This window comes from Choristoneura fumiferana, chromosome Z (assembly GCF_025370935.1).
Source record: "Choristoneura fumiferana chromosome Z, NRCan_CFum_1, whole genome shotgun sequence".
Classification (NCBI taxonomy): Eukaryota; Metazoa; Arthropoda; class Insecta; order Lepidoptera; family Tortricidae; genus Choristoneura; species Choristoneura fumiferana.
This window is the reverse complement of record NC_133472.1, coordinates 23,139,513-23,158,180: the sequence shown is the minus strand read 5'-3', so window position 1 is coordinate 23,158,180 and position 18,668 is coordinate 23,139,513. Positions and strand designations below refer to the sequence as shown.

The window sequence follows — 18,668 nt, the reverse complement described above, 5'->3', positions numbered from 1 at the left end:
GTAATGACTTCTTTTGAAGTTTCCATGGTGGCTCATGAATAGTCATAGTCCTTGACCGATAAGTATCTATACATATAGCAAATTTCAAATCTATTCGATCACGAGTACCTATATACTGTAAACATGGTTTACGAGAAAACAACTTGGTAAGTAAAAAATGTTATGACGAATCATCAGAGCTAGCGGTTAACACCTTATCTCAGCCTATATGACTATATTGCTTATTATAAGTAGGTACGTCCCACTGCAAATTTCTCAGAATCGGAGGGCATGAGCCATTTTCACGCGGCACGCGAGTCCAGTTCGGTTTGGGAACTTCACCTCTATACCTACTAATACTCTTTGAACTTCACGCTTACCATTGTTTTTTTTTTCACGTTAGACAATCAGCAGGGCTACTACGAAACTCGAAGTTCGTATCGTACCGTCCCTCTCGCTCTCGTATTAAATAGTATAAGTACGATAAGAAATTCGAGTTTCGTAGTAGCCCTACAGACTTGGTCCAAACTAAGAACAAAGATAAAGTCACAATGTAAGAAAAAGTTCTTAGACTTTGGTAAAGTCATGTGTTTATGAAAATAGGATATATTTTTTAAAATGTTATTGTTTGGTTATTGTCAGTGGTTCACGAGAGACTTCTGTCAATTCTTGCACAGGTGTGCTTGTTTCATACTAACTGTATTTAAATAAAACTTATCTGTCTAGATATTATTCGATGGAAAAAAAAGCTAGTAAAAGCAGCACGAGCAGTAAGTAAAGACTGTGTATATTTTTACAGATAAAGCTACAAATATCTATATTTAGTAAGGTATGTAGGTACATATTTATTATATAATTTACCTACCAGCTTTTTGTCCGCGAAGACTTCGTGTAAAAGTATCGTTATCCCGCGGGGACAATGCATTTTTCCGGGATAAACTATCCTTCGTCCTTAGGTCTCGAGCTACCTTCATTCATACCAGTCCATTTATATCAGCTCAGCGGTTTTACTTGTAGATGTAGCAGACAGACAGATACTTTCTGGTTTGTAATAATAGTAAGGCTAAGGATATGGCAACTGCTCGTGGTAGGTGTAGATGGTGAAGCACCTTATTTGTTCGTAGTGAAGCACGCATCACGGAATGATGAGGAACGGGTTCGATTCCCAGCCCTAATAGTTTTTTTTTTGTTTTATAGTAAGTATAATTTGTAAAGGGAGTAACGTAAAAGTAAAAATGACAGTCCATTTATTCTCTTTTCCATCCATTTTCTAGATACTCTTTATTGTAGGTATGCTCAGTACTTCGGAGCCATTATAGTAGGTACAGTCACCAGCACCAATATCTAACACAACAAAGCGTGTATAACTATCTGATACGACTCTATTTCTAGGGCTGGTAGGACGAGTCAAGATATTTTTGCATGCTCCGCTGTGGCAGATATTAATGCAGGTGACTACAGCGCGCAGCGAGGCTACTACGAAATTCTAAAATCGAAGTTCATGCCGTTCCATCCGTCCCTCTGACACTTATACTATTTAATACGCGAGTGAGAGCGAGAGCGACGGTACGACAAGAAATTCGATTTTCGGAGTAGGCCTTCTGCATCTGTTAGCAGCAGAAGTAGATGGTAGTTGTGCGCAAAATGATCAGTGCCCTTAGTGTAAGTTTTCGGTTACAAAATACGTCTCGATCGCGTTCGCGTTAAAGTCACAATTTGTATGGATACACGAACATCGCAAACGTTCCGCTAGAGGCGCTGCAGGGCTACTACGAATATTAAATAGTATAAGCGTCAGAGGGACCGCACGACACGAACTTCGAGTTTCAAGTTTCGTAGTAGCCCAGCTGTTCATGTTTCCATATAAATTGAGATTTTAACGCGAACGTGATCGAGACGTATTTTGTAACCGAAAACTTACACTAAGGGTACAATGTAGTTTACTTCCTCTGAGGTGTAGAGTCGTGTGTAGATCATTTTGAGCGATGTAACCGCCCATCCACTTCTGACTACGAATAATTTCTGGCTGTATGAAAACGTTGGAGATGAACTTGTGTGCCGACTCTACCGAGCCGTAGAGATTACTTGAGCCAGTCATATTCAAGCTTTGTTTTTTATGGGTCACAAATCTGTTGTAGCAAAATGCAGCAGATTGAGTAGGAACAGCTGACTGCCTTGCCATCTTTTTCGGACGTAACGTATTTTAGGTGCACCACAACGCAGTCAAGATGAAAAATATAGCGAGTACCTGCGAGCCATGGTGAAGCAGGCTCGTAACCAGATAAAGCAGGACAGCGGAGAGATATTGAGCCCTCGCGAACGACATCGGAACAAGGAGACTATCAAACAACCCTAGTAATGGTTTACTTAGATTTATACACGATGATTTTTAATCTGTGATCAATCAGGAATAACACAAAGCTATAAGGACGGTCATACTGAACAACTTTTCCCATGGGACCAATACGAAAATCCGGGTAAAAAAAACAGCTATTTCATAGAAAACCTCAGCACCTCACCAGCCTCAATGAATGAAAGCAGGGTTTTTTTTCCCGATTTTCGTATTGGTCCCATGGGAAAAGTTATTCAGTATGACCGTCTTTATCGCTTTTTGTTATTCCTGATCACCGATTATAAATCGCCGTTTAGAGCTGTTGCTGGAGCTGCGTTTTTTAGGTACCATCAGCCAAATAAGTGGTCTATCAATTTTCAAACAAATTCCTATCAAATGAATATGTCGCTAAAGTCGAACTTTCAAGTTGACAGACACGTCTATATTGGCATTATTGTTTTATGACATGCAAACGATTATCAACTTTAAGGTGGTAGGTGGTGGTGGTGGTGGATTCGCGCTGTCATCGTTCATCCACCATTACCTCATATTTCGTTTTCTAGATTTTTTTACCGTACAACGGCAAAAACTACTAGACACTGGCAAATTTGTCCTCCCATGGACAGAGCCATATTTTTTTTAAGAAACAACAAGGTGGTAGACCACATATTTGGCTGATGGTACCAGATATATGCGAGGAATGTGTTTTTTTACCCGACTGCCCGAAGGAGGGATGTTTTCCGAGCAGCGTATGTATGTATGTCCATTTCTTTGATCGTCGCTGCAGCCTAAACTAGAAATAATAGCCTTAGCTGTATATCACGGAACTAAACCTGGTACACACTTACTTAAATGGGCCAATCATTTTTTTACCGACACTAATCTGTCCGCGACATTTTTTAAACAATAGCAGATTTTTCTAAGTAAACATGTTTTTTTTGTAATTTAATAGATAGTATGCATGAATACATGCCATCCTACGTAAGTTTAACCTATTAAACCGTGAAATATCTTGTTGGAAGTACGATTTTTGGTAACGCCAGAGACAATTTTGGTAACGCAGGAGACGCCTAAAGTGTCGTTAAAATAGTTGATTGGCCCAAATAGTATAAGTGTCAGAGGGACCGAACGACACGATCTTCGAATTTCGTAGTAGTTTTACACAAGACTCCTACCTAGGTATCTTTCTACACTATACCTACAGACATTCCACTCCTGTCATCCATCGCTACTTGTAGGCTGTCTGTGTATAAATCCGCGTTTTATGTAAACTGTAATGGTTTCATCAGTAACGAGGGCGACACCATGCAGAAGACGACGCGTGTCAGCATCATCGCTTCTATGGTGCCAGATGAGATCATCAATGAGCACTCGGATCATTCCGTGCGGCGGTACGAGACTGCTCTCATGTTTATTGATGTTTCAGGTGAATGCACATTTAATTTGCTGTTCCACGTGGTAAGAGTAGGTATTTATAGGGTTACATATTTGAATATCGAAAGTCGGGTCGGGTCAACGGGTCTTTGTTCAAAATATCGAAAATTAAAATATCGAAAACTAAAATAACGAAAGTTTATATTGTCGAATGGTTAGATAATCTAGGTGCGTCCAATAATCGAAAATATATTTATCTACAAAAGTGACATCGAAAGATATAAATTCGAAGTCCAAAATATCGAAGTACAGAGTATCATGAATATCCTATGTAGGTATGAACTAAGCTTCGCGCCGAGCTCCTTAACGCAATACTAACCTAACCTACCTATTGAACATGAATTACCAAAAATATTTGGTTCGGTTAGGTTAGAACTGTGACCACAACAACGCTAAAAATGACTAGATTATGTGAAATAAATGCTATTAAGAGAAAGGACCAATAAATAAAGCAGATTTCTATGTACGATATTTTAATTTTCGACATTCAAATACATGTATATTGGTTACATTTACTCAACTTAGATATATTGGTTATCGATAATCTCATTCGATCAATCGACATTTCAATCTTAGACATTTTGACCATAGGTATAACAACTTTCGATATTGTGAGACAATCGATAGTTTAATTTTCGATATTTTGAACATCAACATTTTAACCGTAGGTATTTTAATTTTCGATATTCAAATATGTAACCATTTATACCTACAGTTGCTGTTGCTAGAGCTACCTTAGGAGCCCAAGGGGCCCAGCGAATTTGGGGCTAGATAGTATTAAAGTAAAAGATAGCCAGTAAAAAGTAAAAAAGTAAGTACTTAAGTATTTAACTCGGGGTGTCCCATTTATTTCCTATAGGGGTGTCCCGCTACGAATGTCCTGTGAGGTTGGGGCTGCTGGGTCTCATCTTTATGGAAAAGATGGTAGGTAGTTACCTACTAAACAGTCGCCATTCTGGTGCGGATTGCGCCATTGCAGTTCCAGGCGGGTAGTATCTATAGCAGGCCCGCCTTCGTCAAATGAGTTAGGTTATGAGCTTCAATGATGATAATATTGATGAATGGTTTTGTAATCATTTACTTCGAATATTTTTTTAATTATGTAAGTTGTTTCGTGAGTGAGTTATACCCTGTAGTAACCCTAAAGTAGCCCGTCATTTTGCCATTACCCCATGCATAAGCCTGTAGGTTAACCTTAGCAAGAGTACATTTTTGACAGTTAAGGGGTAAGCTCCTGGTTAGCTCATGAGCAATGTCCCGTTAGATGGCGCTGTTATCAATAGTTCCTTTTTTCAGGTTTTTTTCGTAAATTATGAAGAATTATTTCACCAAAAACTAATGGCGGGAGTATCTAAGCGTAACCGATTTTTTGACCCCACACTCGAAATGAAATATTCCGCCAAAGCCGCAAACGAGGTGCTTTACTTTGAACGTCAATTGCGGCCGTATACGGACACTAGGAGCTCACGCACACACTCAAATAGACAGCGCCAGCTAGCGAAAGTCTATTGCGACACTTAGCTACCCGATCGGGGTACTCCTTCGAGTAATATTCACATTTTTTTATCGAGTCACGAAATTTTGTACCAACTGTACTTTACTCGAAAATTTTACTACGACCTATAAAATCTATAAGTATTTTATTGATAATTAGAAGCAGGGTCTTGGATAACTGTTCGCATATTATAATACGAGCCAAACGCCTTTCAAGTGTTCATAATATGTGTACGATAAATTGAGAAATTACCGAGATTCTGACCACGGTTTCTTGTCTTGGTTGATGGTCTTGCTATTATTCAGGTTATATTTATAGTTACTTTTCGTAGTTACTACCATGCTAAAGTGGTCATGGTCGTCGGTTGAAAATCAGTAGCAAATCTACAGGACGAGTTTCTTGGGAAAATAGTGCGGAGGTTTGTCCTTACCTTCCACGCCGCAGAGCTGGAGTTTGGAATTCGTAGTTGGCAATAGAGAGCGCTGCCACCAGGGCTCTTAGTCACCTTGTACGACACGCACAGGAATGCACAGGCAATCAAGTTTATCAAGGGCATCCGTAAGGCCAAAGTCCCTTAAGACACTGTTACACATGCTCTTTAGTAGCAAGAAAGCATGCTACTATTGAGCAAATGCTAGCTAGTAGCATGTGTGAACAGGACATGCTACTATCGAGCATGCTTATTAGTGGCAAGCTCGAGACGGGTGGAAGGGGAAAGGTATTAAGCAAGTGTGAACGCGTTTGCTTCAGTCCAGTAACGAGCATGTGTAACAGTGCCTTTAGACATACCTAATATTTTATGAACAGTGCTTCGTGTAAGCTCTTTCTATCAAAAGAGGTAATAAAAACCATACAGAGTTTACTATCCTAATTATCATCATCATCATCACTCAATTTCTGTGGTAAGACTTTTAGTAGAGAATTAGTAATCATAAGCTGCTAATATCAATTATTAATAAGTTGCTAACCATGAAAAGAGTTGACGAAGAGTTTATCTAGGCTTCTGCATCTGGATTTCTCAGTTCGTATATATAATTACTAGCTTAATCCCGCGGCTTCGCTCCCGTTGAAGAAAAAAATCTACTCTGTAGTGTAGGTATTCGAATTAAAAAAAAAACTTCTTGCACCTCTGCGATCCTCAAGGAATACGTTTGCCAAATCTCATGCATTTTTAGGCCATGTTTTGCCTTTATAGGTATAAATAAATACTTACGAAATACTTACATAACAGCAAAAGTTCACCCACTCGCCGATAACTGGTATCAAATTGCGGTAAAAAATTATCCCGTGCTAATTTTGTACCTACTTATATAAATTGATTTTGTTAGGATATCATAACCGATGATTTGGCACAATCAGCAGAAGACTACGAGCAGTTCCAAAATCATCTACACTCCCTTTGTTACCTTCGAGTCGAAAACAGTTGTCGATTCGTATCATTTATCTACCTATAGTAAGTATTATCTGCTAGGATTTTTTTCCGATCCAGCAGGTTTGTAGTCGTGCGTACTGGATTATTGGCAGTGTTTCCTTTGGATGTTCGTGCGATGGAACTATTGCGTTTTTTTTGCATTAGTTCCTTTACAAGACTTGAAGGAAAAACTGCGTTTATTTTTTAGCCTTTGTTCCTTTCGCAGTAGCATCTTCAGTTCTTGCAAAGGTACAAAGGCGGAAAAATCCCGCAGTTCTTTCTTCAAGGTCTTGTGAAGGAACTAGAACTACCGCAAATAATCCGTCGTACTTGCAGACTACGGGCACGTTCAGTTTAGCTGACACGTCATCATCGGAGACAGATGTTGCATCAAACCTAATTCGAAGCAGTCAAGCTCATAGGTAGCTGAACAGTTTGATACTTTGTCACAGCAAGCTACAGTGCTAAAATGAGCATTTCTAAAAACGTTTGTACATTTGATTTGCGACTCCGATTTGGGTAAAAATTTGCAGGTAGATAGAGTGAATCGTTCACTCTGAGTTTAAATAACATAGTCTCCCGAAATGTCCCAATTATGGAAAGTTCCTTTTTTGTTACCGCAAATCCGTAGTTTTGGTAACAAAAAAGGAAATTTCCATACAAACCAATTGGGACATTTTGAGAGACTATGTTATTACGGCTCAGTATCGTTCACTCTACATACCTGCAAATTTTTATCACAAATAGGAGTCGCAAATCAAATGTACAAACTTTATTTAGAAATGCTCAAATAGTTTTACATGTCCTCAAATACTAAGAGTAAAAAGGGAATGTCTTTACTTTGCTACTTTTTGAGCGCTCTTTGCCTGTAGTATCTACGGCTAACTAGTCTGGTTGACCGGGCAGGGGGTATAATTAATTTGTAATTTTCCCGCTGGTACAGTAAATTCATATCCCAATAATCATGCCAATTATTATGCATTATAAATCAAGTAAGTATTTTGGAAACAATATATCTTTAGACACGAGTAATATTTACCTCGACGTTTCGGCAACATTACAGTGGCCGTGGTCACGGGTAGACTGAAGTGTGGGGTGACAAATAAAAATGACCAAGTGCGGGTAGTTCGAAGGACTCGCGCTGCTAGGCAGACTTGACACCCCACACTTCAGTCTACTCGTGACCACGGCCACTGTAATGTTGCCGAAACGTCGAGGTAAATATTACTCGAGTGTGTTAGCGTGATAAGTCCTGTGCGTGGTATTTTGATTAATTCCAGTTTCTTTTAATTATTTTGTTGCTCTATTCCTCTCATCTGTCCGAGCACGCGAGCAGGCTGCAATTACCAGGCCCATCACTGCCGTTCCGCCTGTGACAGTTGCAGTTCTACCATACAATCTTTTCTTTGGGGTAAGTAAAATGCAGTACGTCGCATTAGACAGCGTTTGAGAATAATTATCAGGATCAGGAGGGGGTCAGGTCTGCTAGTGAACAACGTCGGCATTAGATTCAGCTAATACTTTGAGAACAAAAAAAAGGTATAAACTTTGTGATACAAGTTAAATATGCCCGCTGTCCAGTCAATCAACAAGCCAACCGTACCACTAGCAATTAAATTTTTTTGAGCTTGACTGTTAGTCAGTATCTAGAACCTACAGTATTTAATTTTGCCCTAGGTTTCTCTGCTGTCAACCGTGCGGCACAGTTAGATCTATGTGATACGTTCCTACATAATATAATAACATGCAGTACACGCCCTCCTCCACCCCCTCCTCCTACATGAAATAATATATATATCACACAATACCTAATAATAGTTATATAGTAGGTATTTGTGACAGCTAGTCGAGCTTGTGTGACATATACTATACATACATAATAAAATATTGTTTTACATGGAAGAGAAAGAGAGCGGGCGTGTATGTAAACTTATTGTATAGATATTTCACATGGACGTAGTTGTCGGGCACGGTTCGTAGCGCAGAAGTAAAGTAAAAAATATTGTTGTCAATTTATATGAGGTTCCGCAAATTAACAAGTTCTCTGTCCCGAAGCAATGTGCAGCGTTCTTTTGACACGTCGCCATAGTAATGATAAGGTAATATAATATCCCCGTAGCAATTTTCATTGTTTATCTAAATGTGGTTCAAGAATAAAAATAATTATTATAATGTATGTAATAAAGTTTATTATTTTTTCGAAAGAACAACTCCATTATTTACATCACTGGTCATATGGCACATGTGCCTCATGGACGCACCAGTAAAGCCACGCATCAAGGGTCAAGGAACCTGGTAACACCGAAACCACTCAATTATTCAAGTATTTATTTCATTTCGTATTTGTTTCGTTGAGATATGTATGCATAGGAAAAATTCGTGTCTAGATTCCTGTCCAGCGGTGGTGTAGGGGTTATAGCACGCAGCACGGATTGCTGAGGACCTGGGTTCGATTCCCAGCCCTGGTCTCTTTTTCTGGTTTTTCTGTGCATCCATGTCTCAGTTTGTATTTTCGATATGGTTTCACGGGATACCCGTAAAAGTAACAAATTTGGAGTTGAAATAAAAAATACAAAAAGACTCCAAAAAACCAATCATAGCCTATAATATAATGCAAACTCAAAATCAAACATTATTATGATGCCACTATAATGAAAGCAGTGACGCGAAAGATACAATTTGTAAGCGGAGATCTTATAAAACTAGCTACTAGCCGCGTGCACCTACCATGCAATAGTCCTAAATACAAAAGTCAAGGTATCAGAAGCTTAAAAATATATAATTTGTAATAATAGTCACACATAATTAAAAAAAAGTAAGCTCACAATAAAAATTTATCAATATATGAACTTATACCATTCTTCTGATTTTGGTTCTTGATTCTGGGTATCTGTATGCGATGTCATTTTACACGAGTTTCCTTTTCTTCTGTAAGGCAACCTGACAGTTCAGTAGCAATGACACTCGAAAAAGAACGCCATACTACCTACTACAGTTATCGCGGCCGGCTCAGTCAAGAATGTATCTAAAGCTAGACATGAGCAAAGTCTAAACATGAGTGATATTAATCTCGATATCGATTGTCAATATTTAGTCATCCTGTGACATAGAGCATAACACTAACTCGGTTGTTAAAAAAAATGAACATATAATAATTCTACTATTTTTCTACTACAATGTTTATGTTTCACGCAGAAGAAGATTAAAAACTATCGCGAAAAGACTTGTGCTAGCACGTTACTAGTGACAAAACAATAAATAAGTTTCGGAATAAGATGTCAAGTAAACATCGATCTATGCGATCTCCAGGGTGAGACAGCTTCGAAGTTGAGTGTCATACTTCCTGGCGGTGACATGGTGTCGCATGGAATTCACTCAAATCAAAAAATGTAGGTACAGTCACCAGCATTAATATCTACCACAGCGGAGCGTGCAAAAATATCTGACAGGTCCTTCCGGCCCTAGAAATAGAGTCGTGTCAGATATTTATGCACGCTTATTGTGTCAGATATTGGTGCTGGTGACTGTACATGAAAAAATTTTTTAGCAAAAAATGGAACCGACTATAAAAAAAAACATTTCAACTAGTTTGAAGTACTTTCTGGCGGACTTTTCAAATTTCTTGTAAATCAGAAAAAATGTACGAAATTGTACGCTATAGTTAAAAAAAAAATGAACGTTCAAGTTCTAAAGCGCTTATATAAGGTGCCCATTGGGATTCCGACAGATTGGGATTCCGATTTTTTACTTATAAAAAATTCGACTGCTTCATAGTAAAATAGATAGCGCCCGCCAGAAAGTATCTTTATTACTACCGGTGTACTACTATTACGGGTAGTACTATTATTAGTAGTGATTAGTAGTACTATTATTACGGGTAGTATATTTTTTAAACTAGCGCACAAATTCGTAAATTCTTCGTACATTTTTTTGATGTGAGTTTGAATTCCATGTGACAATATGTCACCGCCAGGTAGTAAGACACGAAGTTGATTATGATATATACTTGTGTGGTACATACTATGAAATGAAATTTATATTTCTTCATAACTTAAACGTAACCGGCGATTTTTTGATTTTTCTAATCTTCGCGCCATAAGAGCTATCTGCAAACTAAAATTCAAGTTTCTAAGAACTAGAAGTATCCTTATAGATTCCTCGGTTACGATAACTTATATGAAAAACATGTTTTTGTCAAAAATGGTATGAAATGTTGCCAATACAACATCAAAAACGTCGCAGAAAGTAACGCATCACGGAGACTAGGCTAAGGATCCAGGAAGTAACCTCGTACTGTCCAGTAAGTAAATATGTAATATGACAGTAACGGGCTCCTTAAAAATTTTGAAAAAAGCACGCGGGCCTTTTACATAACCATCATCAACATCATTTTTATCACCTAAATTATCTACATCCACTACATCATCATCGTGATCATCATCTTTATCATTATCTACATTATATACATATCTGCATCATCATCATTATCATCATCTACATCATCATAAATTTAAAAATTGAAATTTAAATCATTTATTCAATAAATAGGCCGCAATGGGCACTTTGAGAGAAATATTCCGATATAAAGGGAAAAGAAAAGATTTATTCGTGACAACAGGGAAAAAAAATATACAAAAATGATTTAGAAATGTGCATGTCACAAAGTCGTCACAAATCAGTCAATTTTGTTTTATTTCAGATATTTTAAAAAATGACAACTTGGGCAAAGTTATCTCAAAGGTCAAAGTTGTACGGTTTTATAGTACTTTATATATATGTACCCCTATTATCTCATCATCTGATATTACTGTAGTTTCATTCGACAAATAAAAACTTAAGATTGGTTTTTTGGAATCTTTTTGTATTTTTTATTTCAATTCCAAATTTTTACTTTTACGGTCATCCCGTAAAATCTAAATTGAAAATACAAACTGAAATATAGATGCACAGAAAAAACAGAAAAATAAGACCATCACTGGGAATCGAACCCAGGTCCTCGGTAATCCGTACCGCTTGCTATACCGCTACACCACTGATGGTCAAAAAATAAAAACTACATACCTGTTGGTATTCTTGTTTTTAGAAGCTCCACTAAAATTTCCACCCACGGAACGCTAAAAGAAAGATGCCTACGAAGACTTTATTTCGTTGTGTACATCATATTTATTTAGAACAAACTTTATAACACAGCGTTAATAAATAAATCAAACATAGTTAATCAGTCAGATATTCCTTAATTTCTTGCATATCAACATTCAACGTTTCTTCTTTTCTTCACCTTGAATATTGCATGACAGCACCTAGGCTACTTCAGCAATATAATGATTCCAGGCAAAGTTATATGCAGTTAGTTAGCATTGAATCTGAAAGGAATTGTGTATTAATAAATACAGAAATAGTATTAGCAGACAGACTATAAGATACCTAGGTGTACGAATAAAGTGACCGATGCTTTTTAGTTACAGCATAAGGACGTAAATCAGACTATCAGTAGGTAAATCCCCTAATGTACCTACATACTGTTGCACGCAACTCTGTCAGCGTAGAATTCGTTTATAGCTATTCCGCGGGAATATTGCGATTAAAAAAAACTACCCTATGTTTTTCTACGGGACTCAAACTATCTGTATCCCAAATTTCATCCTAATCGGTTCAACGAATTAGACGTGAAAAGGTAATAAAGAAATAAACAAACAGACTAACAAACTTTCGCATTTATAATATGAGTGGGATTATTGTCTTATTTTAAGTCATCATCATCATCATCATCATCATCATCGGCCTATCTTAGCCCACTACTGGACATAGGCGTCTCCAATTGCACGCCACTGAGCACGACCCTCGGCCACTCTCATCCAGTTACTGTCAGCTACCCAGTGAAGATCATCGCTCCACCTAGTCTGAGGGCGTCCCTCGCCACGCTAGGCTTTTACTCGTTTACCTTAGCAGTTATCGGTTCTTCGGCTGATATGGCCGGCCCACTGCCACTTCAGTTTGCTTCAGTTTTAAGTAATCCTATAGAAATAGACGGACGGACAGCGTAATATCAAATTATCTGAACTAAGTCTTTGTGACAAAGTTTCTCCATGTCTTTCATTGAATAAAGTTAGAATTCGGCAGCGATGACATACGACCATCATCATCATCATCATCATCGTCATTAAGATCGGTTTGTGAACAATACTTATCTTTTTCAAAATATCCTGATATTGAATTTAGATTTTTGCTATTCCTTTCTGCCTGCATGTAAAATTTACAGAGATTAGTGATATGGAGATAGAGTTGTAAAATTAAATATATAACATTGAATACCCTGGGTATTAAAAATAAACTGGCCAAGTGCGAGTCGGATTCGCGCACGAAGTGTTCCGTACCATTATCTATACAACATTAGACATTAGCAAAAAAAAACTTAAATATTTGTTTTATTCTGGTTTGAGTATTTGTTGTTATAGCGGCCACAGTAATACATAATCTGTAAAAATTTCAAGTGTCTAACTATTACGACTCAAGAGATAGAGCCCTGTGACAGACGGACGGACAGACAGACAGACAGACAGCGGAGTCTCAGAAATAGGGTTCCGTTGGCACTTTTTAGGTACGGAACCCTAAAAACTAAATAATAGTTACGAACCAGTAGAATTTTATGTAGGTACCTACATAATAAATCCCATTTTTTCCTTATCTTAAATTTCAGCTTTTTAGGATAAAAGGTTTGGTGTGTGCGTTGGTAAACAATAATTAAAAAAATAGGACAATGATGTAATGTTCACTTCGAAACACAGACAGACAGACAGACGGACAGACAGATGGACAGATCAACAGACGGACGGACGGATGAGCCGACGGAAAGGTACACAGACAGACTCACATACGCATAAAATTAACAACCTGTGTCACTCCTAACAGAGACAAATCTAACGATACCTCTTCTGATCTCTTTATCTCCTAACATGAGCTATTTCTCAAGACTCTGCTTCTAATTATCAATAAAATACTTATAAATTTTAAAGGTCATAGTAAAATTTTCGACTAAAGTACAGTTGGTACAACTTTATTCACCATCATCATCATCATCATCTCAGCCGTAGGACGTCCACTGTTGGACATAGGCCTCACCCACAGACCTCCAGTTGCTTCAACTGGCAGCAGCCTGCATCCACCGCGAACCTGCGGCTTTAACCAGGTCATCCGTCCATCTTGTTGGTGGACGTCCTACGCTGCGCTTGCCGATCCGCGGCCTCCACTCGAGAACTTTTCGGCCCCAACGGCCATCCGCTCTCCGTGCTATATAGCCCGCCCATTGCCACTTCAACGAGCTGATTCGCTTGGCTATGTCGGTGACCCTTGTTCTTCTACGTATCTCCTCATTTCTGATTCGGTCCCGTAGAGAAACCCCAAGCATAGCTCTCTCCATAGCTCGCTGAGCAACTCTGAGCCTATTTATAAGGCCTAAAGTAAAGCACCACGTCTCGGATCCATATGTCATCACTGGACAATAATGATGTAGTGTTCACTTCGAAACACAGACAGACAGAAAGACGGACAGACAGATGGACGGATCGACAGACGGACGGACGGATACTTGCTAAGATGCATCAAGGCCTTGTTGCATAGCGTGCGAAAGAAATGACCATACATACGCTCCAAAACCATAACCCCTGCCGTTTCTCACACTTATAAATAAAATGAAAAATCTTGAATCACTTCATAATAGAGTACATACAGTACATACTCGTACATATGCAGACAGACGGTGGGAAGCGACTTACTTCTATGGAGTGAACATGTTCACGACGCTACTAAGAGTTAGGGAAATTTGGTATGTTTTCGTAGTAGGTTGCTGCAGACCACAAGTTTGGTACACACGATAAGCCATACTTTGGCCACCCAGTAGGAATGAAATTCTTACAGCCCTGCCTCTGGTGTTCTTGTAACAAATATTAATGTTTCTGACAAAAATGATAAAATAAACATACTTACATAAATAGTTTAAGAGTTGCACTCTTGCTAATTTCCTCTCGTCCGCCAACTTTTTGACTTCTTGATTTGTGTTCAAACCATAATTATTCAAACATAATTGCTTTTGAATATCAATCTCATTGACTTGACGTTGTGACAAAAATGTATTATAATGACGTTTAAATTTTACTTATCTAGCCAGTTATAATAATAAAAAAGGTACGAAAACTACTTCGATTGTGAAAACCTTTTTATTCACCGAGCCTAGATTTAGCGGCCGTAAAAATGCCGTGATATGTAGGAATTTATTTGAGCCTCACTGTAAAACTTGATATTCATACATACACATGCAATGTATGTTGAATGTAGACCTTATTTTTTAACTAATTAGTTTAGTGATTACACCTAGCACCTTTTTTATTGTGAGAATAAATATGCTTTATATAAATTAGTGGCGCTACTGTCTACGTAAGAGTAAATAACTAATATCTGTTCAGAATTTGTAAGTTGAATTTAAACCACTTGTCCTAGATCGAAGCACCGCATTATAATGTATGTAAAGTATGCAATGTTATAATTTTTGCCGAGGACTGGGTCTGTTACTTAAATAATTATTATTTTAAATGACAATTTTAAAAGTAACTTACCTATTTTTCGTCTTACTTACAGTTTGTGTCCTTGCATTAATCAGAAATAATAGTTTAGGCGTTTCAACTTCCGAAAATAACAGATTTAAAAACAAAAAAGTAAATACTAGACTCAGAAACTTGAACTTGATCTCTCAGTGATCTCATGCTTTCTTCATTTAGTTGTCGTATTATCTGAGCCAAAGGTGATGGTCACGTGACCACACGAAATAGTCGATACCTATTTACAATAGTTTGATTTTGTGACATTGACTCACGCACCCATATAAGATGTCACTACATGCTCGCTGCGAACACTGTCAGTTTTACTCATACAATGGTAAAATGCATCAAAATTTACTGCATCACGCTGCACTTTTGATGCAATAAAGTTACTTTTTTTTGGATTTTGCTTGAAGAGCATATCCATAATTTACTATTCTCAAAAAATCCTCTAAGAAAACATGTCCGTGGAAGCTATGCGGGGTGTCCGTAGGTTTGTATGGAAGAGCAACCCCCTTAAAGATAAATCTTAAATTTTTGTAAGTAACGTTGAATTCTCAATTTTGGGTAACTTCAGGTAGGTAGGTAGTATCTAATGATGGGGCTCACTTAAAGATAGGAATAACTGAAAACATTTACCTTAATCTGACACACTAAAATGGATAAGTCATAAAAAATAAAAAATAGTTATTGCATATCACGAAATGGTGCCAGCGCAATCTGCCGGTCTAGCGAAGGCGTGGTCTACCTTTGGGACCATACCATAGTTATTCATATACTCTAATCACAGAATAAGTACCTACGCTCAATGAATTAGTGTAGTCCACTGCGTTAAACTGCCACAATGGAGCGTGCAAAAATATCTAACACCGTCCTACCAGCCATAGAATCGTATCAAATATTTGTTTATGCATTGTTGGTGAGATATGGAGATGATGAAAGTACAGTGTGTGTGGTGGTTTTGTTAATTGTGTCAGATATTAACCATGTGAAGTACGTGTTAGGTTGTGTGTTACCTTGTCAATAAGGAAATGGTGACGGTACTGTGTTATTATTTGTGTTCCCGTTGTATTAGATATTAAAGATGGTAACTGTACGTGTGTGGCAGTCTGTTACCTTGTGTCAGATATTGGAGATGGTGACGTACTATGTGTGTGGTGTGTAACCTGTTTCAGCGAATTTTAAGGCATGAATTGTTAGTTTTATTTCTCTTTAGTGCAAGAGCTTCATGTATTTGTTTTGAAGAATAAAATTTTATCTGTCTATTTATACAAGTACCCTTTTGCATAGGAACACGAACTGTGCGAGACCAATACAAGGCTGGCACGTGGGCTTCCGGCATGACGGCAAGTTTAACTAATTAATCGGTCTATATTCAAGAATATATTTAACGGCACGGCGGTGATGTCCTTAAGTTTTCGGGTTTATTCCTCTTTCCATTTGGAAGAACCTTCGATTCTGCGATGCAGGCCTTGTACACACACCGCCATTGAACTGCGGACTGAGCAATTCAGAAGAATTACGGGAACGATTCCATACCGTTATTGGTTGCGATTCTGAAGGGTCCTGGCAAACGACCTACACTATACTTGTTACGTTACTGTTGAGGTTTTTAAGGTATGTACAACTTGCCAGGACGATTTTTGATTTGTTTCTAGAGCAGAGGTGACCAACTTCATGAGACCCACGGATCTACCCAGTTCTAGACGGCAGTCAGATCTTAAAATTTGCAAACAAAACAACAACATCATCAAAGTTTACGTGTTACCTACTATACTTACTTGTGCAAGGTCCTCCCGGATTGCTACCACCATCTTGCTCGCTAATCCTGCCGTGAAGCAGCAGTGCTTGCACTGTTTGTTTTCGACGTAGAGGAGTAAGACAGCCAGTGAAATTACTAGCACTTAAGGTATCCATCATACGCTCTAGGTTGGCAATGCATCTGCAAATACCCCTGGTGTTGCAGATGTTTATGGGCGGCGGTGATCTCTTAATACCATCAGGAGACCCACTTGCTCGTTTGCCATCCAGTCGAAAAAAAAAAATCCATAATATACCTAGATAGGCATATAACAGCAGACCTATTAAAATGCAAGTTATGGCCTGGCCGAGCCATTAGGCTGTAGAAATAATGTAGATAAGATACAACAAGATCTACGTCTTTTGTTTCGTCTGCATTAGTAACCTTCTATTGCGTGGACAATGAATGAAGGGATAATGTTATGCACGTTGTCGGGTGAGCGGGTGAGCGGGTGAGCGAGGTATTTGATCTCTGCAAAGTAACGCCTGGTTCACATTATTTAATACTTAAATTTCTTCTCCCAGTGAAAGTAGCAATTTCCGCGGCGTCTCCCACTTCTCCATAATTGGCGGTGTCACTCAATCCCACTACGTGATCGTGGGGCAGCCGGTATGGGACGTAAAGATGGCGGAGTATGTCAGCACAGCCGGTGACGTGTTGACTGCAGCCAGCGCCTGGATGTACGTCAATGCTGCAGAGTATTACACACAGCCGTCCGGTGATGGAAGACATACCAAGGTAATTAAGTGATGACAATACTATATATAAAACCTAGACGGTGATGTTGCGATGACCTGGAGTACTTCTTGAAAGACTAGCTCTTGTATGCAGTGGACAGATGGCAGTGGGAGTGTATCGGGGGGGCCTTTGCTCAGCAAGGGACAGAAGATGCTAATCGCGGCGTCGCGGTAGACATTCCGCGGAATAGTTTTTCGGGCTTAGTTACGTTTCCAGAGATATTTTATTCGTAGTTCTAGGTAGACACGGAGTAGGCAGAATGAACGAAATCGGACAGCTGCTACTAAATTTCTACGCATAATTTCATCTTGCAGTTACAAACGCAATGTTCAGACTTCCCGCCAAGCATAAAAAACACGTGGATGCATCCAAGGTCCAACACTGGCATCTGATAGACTATGCCATTGTACGCCAAAGAGATGTTTACCAAGTCCTAATCACCCGTGTCTAGCGTGGTGCACACTGCTGGACCGATCATAGGCTTGTTGTCTCGAAACTTTGTCTCCGCCTCCATTCTCTTTGTACATCTGGTAGAAACTAAGCCGACGTCTCTAAACGTTGATAGGCTTACGGATCTCGGGATCAGGGAACTATATGCTGAGGGCTATGACTGCTGCGTGCCTCTTTCTAATACGATCATGGCGATGTTGACGCTGATTGGGGACTCTATCTACTGTTACTTTAGACACAGCAGTTATTAGGTCTGGAAGTCCGAAAACACGAGGATTTGTTTGATGAGAATGATGGAGTCCTTAAAAAGGCGATTGATAATCACCCGACGTCCTCTACGGCAGCACTAGGGGTACAAATCCACACAGTATGACGAAAAGACTAAACTGACCATTTCTGTTATCGTATTTTTTCGCAACAACGAAGCCCTCTTTTAT

General features: G+C 38.7%; 2 protein-coding genes across 6 annotated transcripts in view; one reads left to right on the top strand and one right to left on the bottom strand.

The window, feature by feature from the left end:
- The window catches only part of LOC141431807 (neuroligin-4, Y-linked-like), a 263,652-nt gene that overhangs the window by 140,626 nt on the left and 104,358 nt on the right, over positions 1–18,668 (bottom strand). The window lies entirely within an intron of this gene.
- LOC141439377 (uncharacterized) lies at positions 647–4,769 on the top strand. Its single transcript, XM_074103663.1, has 4 exons — positions 647–749; positions 2,187–2,334; positions 3,601–3,769; positions 4,725–4,769. The coding sequence occupies exons 1-4, from the start codon at positions 716–718 to the stop codon at positions 4,767–4,769; spliced, it is 396 nt and encodes a 131-aa protein (XP_073959764.1). The 5' UTR covers positions 647–715.